Source organism: Pleurodeles waltl, chromosome 7 (genome assembly GCF_031143425.1).
Source record: "Pleurodeles waltl isolate 20211129_DDA chromosome 7, aPleWal1.hap1.20221129, whole genome shotgun sequence".
Lineage (NCBI taxonomy): Eukaryota > Metazoa > Chordata > Amphibia > Caudata > Salamandridae > Pleurodeles > Pleurodeles waltl.
The window spans coordinates 540,816,011-540,832,537 of record NC_090446.1 but is presented as its reverse complement, the minus strand read 5'-3'; the positions used below and the strand labels follow the sequence as shown (position 1 = coordinate 540,832,537).

Here is a 16,527-nt window from a genome sequence, read left to right as displayed (position 1 = left end):
TTCAAATTGACCAATCAAAAACAACAGTTTACAAGCTTCTACTTAGGCATACATTATCCTTGGAGCCGGGAACGCAAGTTGCAACATAATTTACCAATTAATTTATTATCAGAGCTTCCATTGTCCGCACCTGCAAATCGACCTTGGAGCAAAGGAGAAGAAGCCAGGCTGGCACAAAACCTTAAAGATAAGCATGGGAACTGATCCTGTTGGAAAAGTACAGCTCAAAGCAAGAATACACGTTTTATTAATACGAGCATCTAAACCGTGAGACAAGGCAACTAGGCCAAAGCCTCCACTAAAGTTATGCTAAGTTAAAACATTTCAAACAAGCAAATCATGGCACACGTTTACGGTTATGTCAGATTAGTACAATTCTAATACATCACGTTATATAAAGCACGCTTATAAATGTTGGCGAACTACTCTGAGGGCACATTTGTCCCCGTACAATCTTTATTAGTTCGGTTAAAGTCACACTTGATTATTTCGGCACTACGTTTTATGCGCTAATAAATGTAAAACCTTCGTTTCTGCGTCATCACCAATAAAATCCGATTCAGGCGGGATACCCCCGATTTTCAAAGACAAAAATAGACGTCTCCCACCACAAATTGCGCGTTTCAAAAGAAGTCAATAGGTCAAATACATTCTCCTGATTTCTTTTTGTAAATCACTCTCTTTTATCTTCTAAAATGTTGTCATGTATGGTCACCTTCTGGACCCTGGTGCCACTCCACCGGCTGCAGTTTTGGTGTGTGTGCCCCTGCCAATTCTCACTTTGCTTAATAGAGCACCTACTCCCATTAACCATATCATATTTCGGGCTGTCCTTGACTTCGGCTAACACTTTCATGAACAGGCTGCTTTTTAGCAACATGTGCCTATCTTAACTCTCGGCTCCATTTCTTTTCCAAGGCCCTCCATTCAATGTTCTCTTTTACTTAAGAAACCATAGCAGGAAGGGAGGCTTCGCTGTAATCAAAATGACCGCTGCTGTGTGAAGATCTGTCCCCACCACTATCAGCCTGTCTTTGTTACAAGGCGGCATCGGGGGTCCTGCTGCAAAAGGCCGAGACAATCCACGCCCAACGCAAAGATGACCAGATCCAGCTCTACTTACAATTAGTTTGTCGCCTTGTAGTGTTAACATTTACATTTCATTCTCAGACATCCCCTTTCCTCCCTCAATTAGGTTTGAATAATTTCAGATTTGTGAGCAAAAGGCAAGGTGTGGTTCTTTAGGGCGTTACAGACTGGCAGCTGGCATTCCAAAGTCCTGTTTTCATTAAACAACGAGCACACTCTCTAGGAATCCAGCCGAACAAGAACCAGTTTGTGAGAAGTGTCAAGTGCACAACGGATTCATGAGTGATCTGTCTGTCTTCGAGGGGCGGCTTTGACATTCTTCATTGAACTGTGAATGTTGATAAGCAGGGCAACGGCACGAGCTGGAGTATAAAAGGTGACAGCGTCTCCTGGTGACCATAGATGATCTCGTCATTGCGATGAAGCTCCTGCCTATGACTGTGCTGCTGATCCTGGCAGGTAAATCAGTGGCAATTGTGTCTCTTTCTAGCTTCGGGGGAGAAAGGAGGGGAGGTGGAAAGCTCTATGGTGAAAGGATAGTGACTCCCCTGCATGGACGCCTCTAGGCCCTACATACTTCAGAGTGTGATAAGGTACCGCTAGGTGTGCTTTCAGAGAAGGTACATTCTCTAATGTCTTCCAGTACCAAGCACTACAAAGCGCTTAATGCTCCTCCGTCCTATGAAACAGAATTAACCGCTAAGCCTTGGAAAGTGCATTCTTCCCACCTTTTGACAAACTCCATTCCTCAAAGTCCCATAATCGTTATTTCCCCAATTTCCTCAATAAACCCTTCAGAATCTCCCCCCTCTTCCAGAAATACCAGTTTCCTTACCCCCATGAGAGTCACGATCCATCACCTCCTATAATGTTTTTTCCCTGAAACCCTCCGAAGTACACCTTCCTTTACGACCCCTCCAGAAACACAATCGTTCCCACCTCCTCCTGAAAAGCCACCCCCACCTTTTGGAGACTCTAGATCCACACTACTGTTCCCAGTTAATCCCTAATCCCCACAGCTCAGAAGATCTCCAGTTATACTCAGAATCCAAAACCATCCATGCCTCTTGGATACTGCACGCCTGAACAGGCCCTGTGTTGACCTCTCCTTAAATGTGGATATTCATATTCTTTGTTCAAGAATCCACTGTTTATTCAGATAGTAACTAAAGTTACTGGTCTATTCCTCTTGGTCCCATGCTGTGCCCACATCGTTATTTTAGACATATCTCAATCTCGCAATGTTTCACATTTCTTGACAGTTAATGAGCAGTGCCTAGAAGCAGTGTTTGCTTGTATGTTATGCAGTATCTTTAAATGTAATTCATGTGTGCGTGTGTATATATAGTGCCAGTAATTACATAATGTTTCGTAGCAACAATGGAAAACGGCGAATAATTCTGAATGTGCCTCCAAGTTATGCTGATACAGAGGGAGGGTTGCGTTTTAGGTCTGGCCATTGACAGCTTTATTTGTACGTCGCAGCTTATGTCACCCGCAACAAACATCTATGCAGTGTACTAAAAGAAGGGCTTTGATTCAGCCCCTCTTCTGCTATTAATTTATTTAGGCGAGGCTTCTTTAGCCATTGCTTGAAGAAAGTGTCATTCACATTTTGGTCCAGGTAAGAGAAACATTTCATTCACATGGTTAGCTGTTGGTTATTAGGGGCGTTGGTCCACCTGCATACAGAGTGCTTCCAGCTGTACGGCATGGTTGCTGAAATGAGCTATCCGTACACTACAAAGGAGCATATTTGCACTCCTGAAAGTGTCACTGCACTCCTTTTGATTCACACTAATTGTGTGCCTAAATGCGTTTTGCTCCTAAAAGTAATGTGTTCTCAGTGGTCCTATATTCCTGCAATTACTGCTCCAAGGGGGTGCTGCATCTTAATGTAACATTCCACTGAATTTGATTTTGTTCCTTAATAAGAGACTGCATTGCTGTTTACTTTGCTTTAACGGTTATTTTGAACCTGAAGGAATAGTTGATGTAAATTATTCCAGATATTTTGTGATGATTGTCTGCAGTGGCATCCTGTGATTTTATTAAATTCTTTCCCAAAAATACATATTTATTATGGCCTTCAGGTGAATATTATCTTCACTGGCTGTTTTCCATTGGTCAGTGATGTAATTTCCTTTAAGCACCTCAAGCAAGGCACTTAGGGGCATATTTAAGAGCCCCTAGCTCCACCTTAGCGCCACCATAGCGTAATTGTTTTGCCGCTAAGGTAGCGCTAAAGTGGCATTTGCCCCACGCCATATTTACAAAGTGGCGCAATGCATGCATTGCGCCACTTTGTAAACCCTTGAGCCACATTAGGCCTGCGCCAGGCATATTGTGTACAAGGGGGGGCGCTCCCCTGTTAGTAGGGCCGAAACAGTGGCTTAAGGAAATGTAAGAGTATTTTTTTCAGCACTTTTAACACCTGCTCAGAGCAGGTGTTAAAATGGGGCATGCAATTATCTATAATGGGCCCCTATGTATTCTGCAGGAGTAGCGCCAACATTTTGGCGATACTCCTACAGAGTACATCAATAGCGTACAAAAATGACGCTATTGCCCCCTACCCTGCACCTTGGTGCAGCGTCTTTTATATACAGCTCACACATGGTGATGATAGGGGGGCGCTTTGGGGCGCAAGGAAAGTGGTGCTGCACTAGGTACAGCACCACTTTTCATAAATCTGCCCCTGAGATTGTGCTATTACTGCAGGCAAATGCGCAGTGACGAAAATAAAGCAAGCAGCATCAATTATGAGGTGACTTTCCATGGGGTTTGACACAAATCCCTATCTACAAACATTGGAAGATGAGAATTTGCACTAAAGTCTTACGTCTCCTCGAGGCAGATGTAAAGAGGAGAAATGTTTTAATTTCTCCAAATTTTTCCAACTTTACATATTTACAGCATACATATAAAGTGAGGAAAGCATTAAAGCATAGTTTTTGTACTTGAACACACTCACCCTTTCACTATGGCACATGGGTGTGTGCGCTGGTGCATGGCTGCCAAAAGTGTGCAGGTGTGTGGAGGAAGAAAAAATGCACCATATCTTAGTAGATATTGCACATTTGTTTTAATTCCCCCTTCGACGCAAGGCACCACAGCAACGTTGGTGCAGAGTTGCCTTGTGTCAAAGAATAGTACATCAGGGCTTTAATCTCACACAGTCTCACTTCACAACCTGTCACTGACTCTCACACACATGCCTACACACACAGATGCACTTACTCTTGCAGACACATGCTGTCTGACATCAACATACTCTCACTTGCAAATCCACACGTCATACACTTCTAGAGGAAGGTCTTTTTTCTACTCCTGAAGATCCAGTAGAAAATCTACAATGAAGTCTTGCTCTCACCACAGGAGGCATACTCCATCCTGAACAACCACTTCACATTCATCTGTCAGAGATTATTCTCTGACTTTGACAGATACCCCTCTCACAAGTCTGACCAGTCGAGAACCTTACTACCTTTCAATAATGCGCTAGTGAGGGGTCCTGCAAAGTTGAATATTACAATGCTTATGACCTCAGCATCGGTCACATTTGAGACTTTATACCTTAAAACCTCTTAAAGGCCCTTGTTTCCTTTGGTACCAGGACTTATGGAATCTGCTATGCAGTTTTTCCTTACACCTGCATCAATAAGATCAGCTCCATTGCGTCTTTCGAAGAAATACACACCACTGTATCAAGACCCCTTGTTCCATTGACAGGATCCTACTCCTGATTCTGTTATAGCAGCTGCGGCAAGGAAATCACACCTGGTCCTAAATGCTTACTCTCCACCTGACGCTTATCATACTTACTTGTTGAAGGATATGTTTGACTTCATTTCTACTATCATGACAAGACTGGCCCATACACATATAGTACTGGTAGGTGATCTGAATGCTAAAGTCTCCAACCACACCTTTGAGCTCTTTGCAAGCAACTCTTAGAGGAAGGATTAAAAATTCCCCCAGCTATTTTGCCTACTAGTAGTAGAGTAGATAAAAGAGGATTAGTTTTACTAGAAGGCTTTAGGAATATCGAGCTCCTAATTGTAAATGAGAGAATAGAAAATTATACCCCCACAAATGTTACTCATAAGTCTCTCTCATCAGTGGTTTGATTATTGATTGCGTAATTGTCTCGTTTGTTACTTTTAATAGGTTATCACGCAAGGAATTCCTATAGAATATATATATGGACCACATGCTTATCGCCTGTGAGATAGATGTGGGCTTAACTGAGGTAGGACCCTGGAATCTTAAAGATGAATCAGTAGGGTTTAAAAAATCTAATGGCAGAATGTATTGTCATGCCAAAGCATCTGTAAAATTAAAAGAAGCGCTGATAGCATTAGTAGATCAACAGCTTTCTTCCTCAGACCCACTGATAATGCATAGAACCTGTGTAAATATCCTAGTATCTACCTGTAAAATAAACAATTTATCCCTTCGGCAGAAACCATATCCAGATCCGGTAAGAGGCTTAAACAGAGAAATAAATGAATTAGTGAGGGCACAATTCCTGCACATCTTGACAGAACAAAGTAAATTAATTTGTCTCCTTAAGAGGAGAAGATGCAGGAATAATGTACTATAAGAAAAGAGAGGGAAGATCTTAATTGGGTTCAATTAAAAGAGGCAGCTTCCCGCAGGGATTACAAAAGATACTGGGAAATAATTGCTGACAGCTGTGGTTCCAGATCACAGGGCCTGATTACGATCTTGGCGGATGGAATACTCACTCACAAACTTGACAGATATTCCGTCCACCGTATTACGATGTTCATAGGATATAATGTAATTGTGATACAGCAGACAGGATATCTGTCACGTTTTTGACGAAGCAAACCCGTCCACCAAGATTGTAATCAGACTCTCAGTCTCTTCTGGGTCCCATAAAAGAAGCAGTAAGGAAAACATATATTGAAGATCTTTATTCTGGAAACACTGATTCTGTATAGTTGTCCCTTCCCCCTATAGTCGCTTCCTCTTCTCACTCAGTATGTTATGCTCCTTCTATGTTTGAGATTGTGGAATTCTGAAGCAAATGAGATCTTCAGGGGCAATGGGCCCAAATGAAATCCCCATGACAGTCTTTAAAAAGGAGCCTTTCTTGTAGGCTTCCTATCTCACACCCCTCTTTGCTTATTGCTATGAGCATGGGGTTACTCCCTCTCTGGTCTGGAAGCATTTTAATCCTGCTTCTTAAAAAGGGATCTAGACATCTCCCTGGCAAATATCACCTAAAAGCATAGCTAGATGTGGTGGGGAAAGTATTTGCTAAGAGCATATTGGAGCACCTCAATGAGTGGGTGGTGGAGGTGAAAATGCTCCCTATCGAGCAAGCAGGCTTCAGGGAAAAACATTGCACATTAGACAATAGTTGTAGGCTGAAACGTATTGCTGAAAAGTACACCCTAATTCGAGGGATTAATGTTTATGTCGCATTCATAGACTTTTCAATGGCCTTTGATAGGCTAGACCAACCATTACATTGGGAGAAACTAAACGAGTTGGGTATACCTGGCACCCTTATTTCTCAAATAATTGCCCTGAAGTCATCTACTTCGTGCCAACTGTTATTAAGGGGTGATCAAGGATTATCCTCTGTAATTCCAACAAAAAATAGGCTGAATCCACGGTGCCTGTTGGCCCCATTGCTATTCTCTTTGTATGTTTCAGATGTATGTTTCAGACCCCACTAATTGTTTGGCAGCTAATGAGGATAATGCTCCGAAAATAGGTGGCCGTCTCTTTTCCTGTCTGATGTACGCGGAGAAAATCGCAATTTTGGATTTAACACGTAAGGGGCTTGAAAAATAAGTTGGTGTCCCTCCAACAATATACTGCCTCACACTACTTGAAAATTTATGTTTCAAAGAGTAATATATTGATCTTAAAAAGCAGAATGCTTGGAAAGATTGATTACTATATTTGGAATATAAGTACAGAGAAACTGGAGATTGTAAAATCATATCCCTATTTAGGGAAATGTGAATCCGGTAATACATTGGATGAAGTCCATATTGATCATTGTTCTTCCAAGGCGTCCTCATATGCAACTGGGTTACATTTTCAAGGTGAACGTCCCTCCAACTTTATTATATGCTATCAAATCTATCAATTTGATACAATGGGACTTTCTAAAGAAAACGGAGGGGCAAATCTTATACAAAGGAGTGTGCACAATTTTTTGAATGCGTGCACCTACTTGTGTCAATGAGATGCAAGGTAGGTGTTCCCGTCTAAAAAATGGTGCGATCCTCATAGCCCCATATTTATTCCCCTGTGCTAAAATGAAGCACGGGTGGGAGGAGGGGCTAAATAACGGCGCAAAGTTTGCTTTGCACCATTATTTAATGCCTGGGTCAGACAAAGCGTTAGGAGACCTGTGGACACATTTCCATGGCTAAACACCATGGAATTGGCCCACAAGGCCCACACCAAGCACCAGGAACACCCCTACCCACAACAGAGGGACACCAGAGAATGGGGGACCCCATCCCAGGTACGTAGGGTAAGTCTTTTTTAATTTCTTTTTTTTGCCATCAGGAGCCCTAACTTGGGGCCCCCTGCATGGCACAGGGTGCAATGGCCATGCCCAGGGGAAACTTGTCCCTTGTGCTGGCCATTGGGGTGGTGGGCATGATTCCTGTCTTTCCTAAGACAGGAGTCATGTTTTTGGTGTTTGAGTGCCAGGAAATGGCGCTAGTCGGGTTAGAGGCATTTTTTTTGCCCCTAACCAGGCTAGCCTTGTTTTTTGACACACAGCCTCCTCCTTCCCCACTGCCACCCCCACCTAGCTAGTGTATTTTTTTAAGATGCTAGCCCAAGTTTAGCGCCGCCTTGCACCATTCCTTTTATATGGCGCCCGGCTGGTGCTGTGGAATGGCATTTGAGCAGTTTTGTGGCAAAAAGTATAAATCTGGGCCTTGGTTTGATGAGCTCTCATCTGCAGGGATTAGCCAGTGTGATTCAGTGAGGATATCAACTAAGGAATAGTGAAAAAGATTCTATGAGGAGCTTCATGAATCATGAAATACTTTTGTTCAGACCTGGGCAGATACTCTTTCTTGAGATTTTACCTTGGCTCTGAGTTACTTTGATTTACAGGAAGACCTTGTTTCTCCCTTGAAATTAAAAATACAATTAAAAATTATCAGTAGCTTGATCAGCTTCCAAAGAGATCTCGTGTATTGTACAATGAAGAAAAGATTCGAAGTGTTAACCTCATCTAGCCACCCTAGGTAGTCCAGAAGTACCTGGCCTGGAATTTGGACCATGGTCTTCGCAGTTTTATTACACTGTTTCGAATGAATCTGCTTCTGTTAAAAGACCTTACAGCAAATTGTTCCTCTTCCGGGAACTCGGACAAAGGCTGCAACGTGTGTGATCTAGGGATCCAGTATCTTAATCATGCTCTTTTTGCTTGTTCCACATTAATATCACTGTAACGTCGCCTTTTATGGGCAATGTTTTTACAGAACAACTTTCATTCTTTTGAGGTGGCATGTGAGTTCCCGTTCCACCCAAATAATGAGGTAATTTGCATAGAAATGTTTACATTTTTGAAAGGTTTTATAAATTTATACTAATTTGAACTCCAATGAGTTCTGGTTGCACCCAAAGATTGAAGTTATTTATATGAAACTTTTAAATTGTTTAAAGGTTTTATGAATTTATACTAATTTGTATCTAGGTTTGTTGCTATGTTGTGGAGGGAGGTCCTTTGCTTGTCCATTATAGAGTAACCTGTACTTAATGTCTGCTGATATGACAGGGGGAGAGCTTCTTTTTAAGGGTATTATGGCGCAATATGCATACAAGTCGACTATTTCAGGTTTTTCTATTCCTAATGTTTTGAGCTTTTTTTCTGGACTTAGGAGTGCTGATATGTCGGTGGAGGGAACTCCTTTGGCTGCTCACAATGGAGTATTTTGCATATAATATTTGCTGCTATGTAGCTGGAAAGCCTTCTTAGCTACTTATTCTGAGTAATTTGTTTTTAAACTTAGGGGTATATTTATACTTTTTGACGCTAAACTGCGCCAACACAGTTAAGCGTCAAAAAGTATACTGCCGGCTAGCGCCATCCCAAGACGCTAGCCGGGCATCATATTTATGGTATGATGGTAGCCAGCGGTAGGGCCAGGCTAGTGTCATAAAAAAGGGATGATAGCCGGGTGGGGGAGGCATAGGTGGAACACGGGGGTTTAGCATCAAAGGATGACCATAGCATGGGGGAGGCATAAATAATGCTTCCTACCAGACTAGCGTCATTTCTGACGTTAAAACCCCATGGACTTGACTCCTGTCTAAGACAGGAGTCATGCGCACCACCCCAATGGCAATGCCCAAGGGACTTATGTCCCCTGGGCATGGCCATTGGGCACAGTGCCATGTAGGGGTGCCCAAGTTAGGTCCCCGTTGGCACTTAAAAAATATAAATATACTCACCTCTACTTACCTCTACTTACCTGGGATGGGGTCCCCTCATCCTTAGGTGTCTTCCTGGTGTGGGTGGGGGTGTCCCTGGGGCCATGGAATGGCACCTGCGGGCTCTTTCCATGGTCTTTGACCATGGAAATAGGCCCACAGGTCCCCTAACACCTGTCCATACTCAGGCGTTAAATAATGGTGCTAAATATTTAAGGCCCCCATCCCCCGTGCATGAGTTTAGCACAGGAGATAAATATAACACAAGGGCCATACCGTTGTTTTCTGCACGGGAACACCTACCTTGCTTCTTATTGACACAAGGTAGGTTTCCATGTCCAGAAAATTACGTTAACTCCACAACTTTGACGCTAGACATGTATAGCACAAAGGTATAAATATGGAGTTAGGTTTGCGCTGGATTAGCATTAAAAAAATGACGCTAATTCGGCGCAAACCGATTATAAATATGCCCCTTAGTATTTATGAATTGTACTTCTATCTAGTTATCTACTTTTCAAAATATAATGTTATTGTATTTTATGTATTGTGTCACTTTGTTTTTTGTGGACCTTTTTTGAGTTCCAAAGCTGAATAAAGAATTGAATTGAATTGATTTTTTTCAATATTTGATTATGGTGTTTTAAGAGTAAATATGTTATATATTTTTATAAAATCCCAAATGTTTTATTTGGAATTTATAGTGGTTACAATATTTCAAGGAAAACAAACATTCATTTGAGATCATAAAGAAAAACATATTTTCAGAACTGAACGGAATATAATTGTTGTGTAGAATTGTCTTTGCAGCACCTCATGTGAAGTGTAGTCTATACTTTTTAAAAACCACAGTAAAATCCACCTAACCACAGGATCGTAGTACATTTCTTACTACCTTCACCATTGCTGCACATTATAATTTTACGAGTTCATCGTGAGCACTCTGAGATGGTTGCCTCTACACCAATTTATGGTATATTTTTTAACAATATTTTGTGCACAGTACTTATGTAGGATGATATTTTTGTTATCAGTATTCTGACATACAATCCCAGATAATGTTACCATAAATATAATTAAATCCCTATTTCACCTAAATGTGATTTTGCACCTAAATATAATACTATAATCCTCCAAACTCTAAACCAACTGATTTTGGCCCAAATGTGATTTTTCTTCCTATGTGCGACTTTGTTGCTAAAATATTTCTACCCTAATGCGGATTAAGCTCCCAACGTGATTCTATACCAACCAAATGTGAGGCCATAATTATGCACACCTTGTACAGCTAGTGTGACATATTCCTCCTGCATTTCTCTCTGTACTGGGTGATACCTGGAGCTTCATATTGTGACTGTATCATACTGAATGTACTTCTCAATGTGAATAGCCTATACAATGTTCATGCAATTTTATAATGTCCATCAAACTTGAAAGAAAGATTTTCATTTTAAATCAGTCCCCAGGACGCATGTGTGACAATCTCAGAGATATTGTTCCCTTCAACCCCAGAAAATTCACTTTTTCTGAACCCAGTCAGTCATGTTCTACATGTTACATCAAAGCGTCCTCAGTGAAATGTGGGTTTGCGATCTCCGGGCCTGATTTATACCTTTTTTAGCGCCTCATTTGCTCCATTTTTTTACCTAAAAATGGCACAAACTTCCAAAATATAATTGAATTATGTAAGTTTGCGCATCAAAAAAGGACGCAAATGCGGCACAAAAAAAAGTATAAATTAGGCCCTCCATATCTGGCTAAATACAAGAATTTTACCTTAATGCTATTGCACTATGGAAACCGGGTTTTGCTTAGCATTCATACCTCTCATTGTCTTACCAATAGGAACAACAGTCTTTACCAGCTGGGGGAATTCTTCTCTTTCTTCAAACTTTTAAGTTAATGAGAATAGGAGGAACCCAGAAGACTACACACACATGTACATAGAGCTCTTGGTTACCGGCTATAGTGGGATTTCTAAACTAAACAAGTAGTTCTACTGTACCCATCACATAACACTTTGGACTGCACATGGTTGCTGTACAATAGTCTTTGACTCTCTTTGAGTATGAAACGGTTGAATCAGGCTGAACATCAACGTTTTTCGAAAACCGTTCTCAAAATTATTAGTTAGACTAAGGGCCTGATTTAGATTTCGGCGGACGGGTTACTTAGTCACAACCGTGCCGGGTAACCCATCTGCCAAAATCTAAATCAGGCCCTAAGTAATTTCATGGATCATCGCTGCCTACTACTGTTTTAACACCAAACTTTATTTTCACGTTTTATTCAGCTAATGCACTTAGCTTTTCACATATTTCTCTATATTTTTGAAATAATTTTTTAGGGTAGAGCCCGCGAGTGCATGCGCTAGCGCATGCATCTGGCTTGCAAGACTCTGTTGTGTACAGTAAAGGGTTGGAGCCAGCTTGTCGGTTTGTGTTGCACTCTTCTTTACAGCCTCGTAATTCAGAAGGGAACGCCTGGCATCATTTCCATTCTTCTGTGTGGAGCAGAGATCAAGCACTAATTGAATCAACTTAATTAGTGCCAGTCTGCTGCTCACAACATGATCAAGGTTCTATTTTGTTCTTTTCAACTTCTAGTGCCCTGCAAACAGAAAGCTTGTGATGTGCAAAAATATGCCTAGCAGGACAAAGAAAATCTGCAAAGTTTTATTTTTTAAAGCTAACTTTATTTTATGTTGACGAGTTGTCTTTTCTCACTTTCCATTTAAGTTTTAAAGCTGGAATCTGGTGACATAACAAGCACGGAACCCACATCTGGGCATTCCCTTCCCACTTGGGGCGACAAATGCAAAAACAACAGATGATTAGCCGAATGCAGAACAAATCAAACATTCACCCCCAGTCCCAGATCTGGGTTTAATCGATCAGTTTTTTTTGCTAGCCACTGGATTCACACTAGCATGGCTGATGAAGGGTGATACCATGAAACCGGTCCCAGGATGTTTGTTTCCGGTCCAGGCAGGACCTGGCCTGGCAGTTCGGGCTGGACTGTTCCAATGGGGAACAGGGTCAAGACTGATTGGCATATGGTTTGGTCCAAACTGGGGTGGCATGGTGAGGAAAAGAATTGATGGAATACACCCAGATCTGTGACTGGGGGTGAATGTTTGATTGGTTCTGCATTCCGTCCGTCATTTGTGTTTGTTTGCTTTAGTCGCCATAAGTGCACCAAGTACGCCCAGATGTGTGTCCAGGGCTCACTGTGCCACTGGATTCAAGCTAGCCTGGGTGATGAATGATAACATTCTGAAACTGGTCCTGGGATGTTTGTTTCCGGTCCAGGGAATATCTGGCCTGGTAGTTCGGGCTGGACTGTTCCCATGGAGAACAGGGTCAAGACTGATTTGCATATGGTTGGGTCCAAATGGTGGTGGTATGGTGATCAAAACAATTGATGGATTCAACCCAGATCTATGACTGAGGTGAATGTTTGATTGGTTCTGTGTTCTGTTCATCATTTGTGTTTGTTTTCTTTTGTTACCATTCCAATCCAAAACACTGTCCCATTCCAATTCGCCACACTCCAATCCGCCTCACTCCAATATAAAGCAATCTGCCCACTCAAATCAAAAACAATCTGGCCCACTCCTATTCAAACCAATCAGTCTTGCTTCAATCTCCCCCACTCCAATCTGACCCACTCCAATCTAAAACAATCAGCCCCACTCAAATCCGGCCAACTCAAATCTAAATCTGCCCCATTCTAATCCAACCCACTTCAATCCAAAACAATATAGCACACTCAAACCCGGCCCACTCCAATCTGCCCCACTCCAATATAAAACAATCTGCCCTACTCCAATCCAAAACAATCTGTCCCACTCCGGTCCAAAACAATCAGTCCCACTCCATTCCAAAACAATCTGTCGCAATCCAATCTGCCCCACTCCAATCTCCCCCACTCTCATCCAAAACAATCTGCCCCACTCCAATCCAAAACAATCCGCCCCACTCCAATCTACCCTACTCCAATTCAAAACAATCTGCCCAACTCCAATCTGTCACACTCCAATCCAAAACAACCAGCCCCATTCAAATCCTGCTCACTCCAATCCAAAACAATCTGTCCCATTCCAATCCAGACCACTTCAATCTAAAACATTCTGCCCTACTCCATTCCGACCCATTCCAATCTACAACAGTATACCCCACTCCAATTTGTCCCACTCCAATCTAAAACAATCTGTGCCACTCCCTTCTGACCCATTCCAATATAAAATAATCTGCACAACTCCAATCTGTCCCACTCCAATGCAAAACAATTTGATCCACACAAATCCAAAACAATTAGCCCCACTCCAACCCAAAATGATCTGCCCCACTCTAATCTGCCCCACTCCAATTCAAAACAATCTGCCCCATTCCAATACAAAACAATCTGCCCCATTCCAATCCAAAACAATCTGTCCGACTCCAACCCAAAACAATCTGCCTCATTCCATTCCAAAACACTGTACCACTCCAATCTGCCCCACTCCAATATAGAACAATCAGAACCACTCCAATCCAAAACACTCTGCCCTACTCTACTCCAAAACAATAACTCCCACTCCATTCCAAAACAATCGGCCCCTCTTGAATCTGCCCTAATCCAATCTTCCCCACTCCTATCCAAAACAATCTGCCCAATTCCTACCCAAAAAAATCCGCCCCACTCCAATCTGCCTCACTCCACTCCAAAACAATCTGCCCCACTCCAATCGAAAACAATGTGCCCAACTCAAATCCAGCCCACTCCAATCGGAAACAATCTGCCCCATTCCAATCTGGCCCACTTCAATCCAAAACATTCTGCCCCATTCCAATCCGGCCCACTCCAATCCAGAACAATATGCCCCACTCCAATCTGCCCCACTCCACTCCAAAACAATCTGCCCGAATCCAAACTGCCACACTCAAATGCAAAACAAACTGCCCCACTCCAATCCAAAACAATGCACCCCACTCCAATCTGTCCACCTCCAATCCAAAGCAATATGCACTACTCCAGTCTGGCCCACTCCAATCCAAAACAATCTGCCCCACTCAAATCCGGCCACTCCAATCCAAAACAACCCGTGCCACTCCAATCTGACCCACTCCATTCCAAAACAATCTGCCCAACTCCAATCTGCCCCACTTCAATGCAAAACAATCTGACCCACACAGATCCAAAACAATTTGCCCCACTACAACCCAAAACAACCTGCCCCACGCCAATTCAAAACAATCCGCCCCATTCCAATACAAAACAATCTGCCCCATTCCAATCCAAAACAATCTGTCCCACTCCAACCCAAAACAATCTGCCCCATTCCAATCCAAAACACTGTGCCACTTCAATTCGCCCCACTCAAATATAAAATAATCTGCCCTACTCAAATACAAAACAATCTGCCCCACTTCATTTCAAACTAATCAGTCTCACTCCATTCCAAAATAAACTGCCCCACACAAATCTAGCCCACTCCAATCTGCCCCACTCCAATCCAATACACTCTGCCCCACTCTACTTCAAAACAATCACTCCCACTTCATTCCAAAACAATATGCCCCTCTCTAAACTGCCCCAATCCAATCTGCCCCACTCCACTCCAAAACAATCCACCCCACTCCTATCCAAAACAATCTGCCCCATTCCTATCCAAAACAATCCGCCCCACTCCAATCTGCCCCACTCCAATCGAAAACAATCTGCCCCACTCAAATCCAGCCCACTCCAATCAGAAACAATCTGGCCTATTCCAATCAACCCCACTTCAATCCAAAACATTCTGTCCCACTCCAATCTGGCCCACTCCAATCCAGAACAATATGTCCCACTCCAATCTGTCCCACTCCAATCCAAAACAATCTGCCCCACTCCAATCTACCCAAATCCAAACTGCCCCACTCCAATGCAAAACAAACTGCCCTACTCCAATCCAAAACAATGCACCCCACTCCAATCTGTCCCACTCCAATCCAAAACAATATGCCCCACTCAAATCCGGCCCAATTCAATCAAAAACAATCTGTCCCATTCCATTCCGGCCCACCTCAATCCAAAACATTCTGCTTTACTCCAATCCGGCCCATTCCAATCTACAACAATCTGCCCCACTCCAATCCAGAACAATATGTCCTATTCCAATCCGCCACATTCCAATACAAAACAATCTGCCCCATTCCAAAACAAAAACACTGTACAACTTCAATTCGCCCCACTCCAATCCGCCCCACTCCAATATAAAACAATCTGCCCCACTCAAATCCAGAACAATTTGCGCCACTTCAGTACAAACCAATCAGTCTCATTCCATTCCAAAACAATCTGTACCAATCCAATCTCCCACACTCCAATCCAAAACAATCTGCCCTGCTCCAATCTAAAACAATCCGCCCCATTCAGATCTGGCCCACTTCATTCCTAAAAAAACTGCCCCACTCGAATCCGTCCCACTCCAATCTGCCCTACTCAATTATAAAACAATCTGCCCCACTCCAATCCAAAACACTCTGTCACACTCTACTCCAAAACAATCACTCCCACTCAATTCCAAAACAATCTGTCCCTCTCGAATCTGCCCCACTCCAATCCAAAACAATCTACCCCACTCCTATCCTAAACAATCAGCCACATTCCTATCCAAAACAATCAGCTCCATTCCAATCCCACCCACTTCAATCCAAAACATTCTGCCCTACTACATTCCGGCCCATTCCAATCTACAACAATCTGCCCCACTCCAATCCAGCCCACTCCAATCCAAAACAACCTGTTGTACTCCAATCTGCCCCACTCCAATCCACAACAATCTGCCCCACTCCAATGCATAACAATCTGACCCCCTCAAATCCAAACGAATCAGCCCCACTCCAATCTGTCCCACTCCAATTCAAAGCAACCTGCCCCATTCCAATACAAAACAATCTACCCCATTCCAATACAAAACAATTTGTCCCACTCCTATCCATAACAATCTGCCCCACTACAACCCAAAAC

The 16,527-nt window shown here is 42.7% G+C and overlaps 1 protein-coding gene across 4 annotated transcripts in view; it reads left to right on the top strand.

The window, feature by feature from the left end:
* The first annotated feature begins 1,392 nt into the window (after positions 1 to 1,392).
* LOC138304315 (transmembrane protease serine 9-like) overlaps positions 1,393 to 16,527 on the top strand; it is a 1,357,906-nt gene continuing 1,342,771 nt past the window's right edge. For all 4 annotated transcript variants that reach the window (XM_069244270.1, XM_069244271.1, XM_069244272.1 and 1 more), the window contains exon 1: positions 1,393 to 1,548. In XM_069244270.1, the coding sequence (XP_069100371.1) occupies positions 1,509 to 1,548 (40 nt within the window). In that variant the 5' untranslated portion in view covers positions 1,393 to 1,508. The remainder of the gene's footprint in view (positions 1,549 to 16,527) is intronic.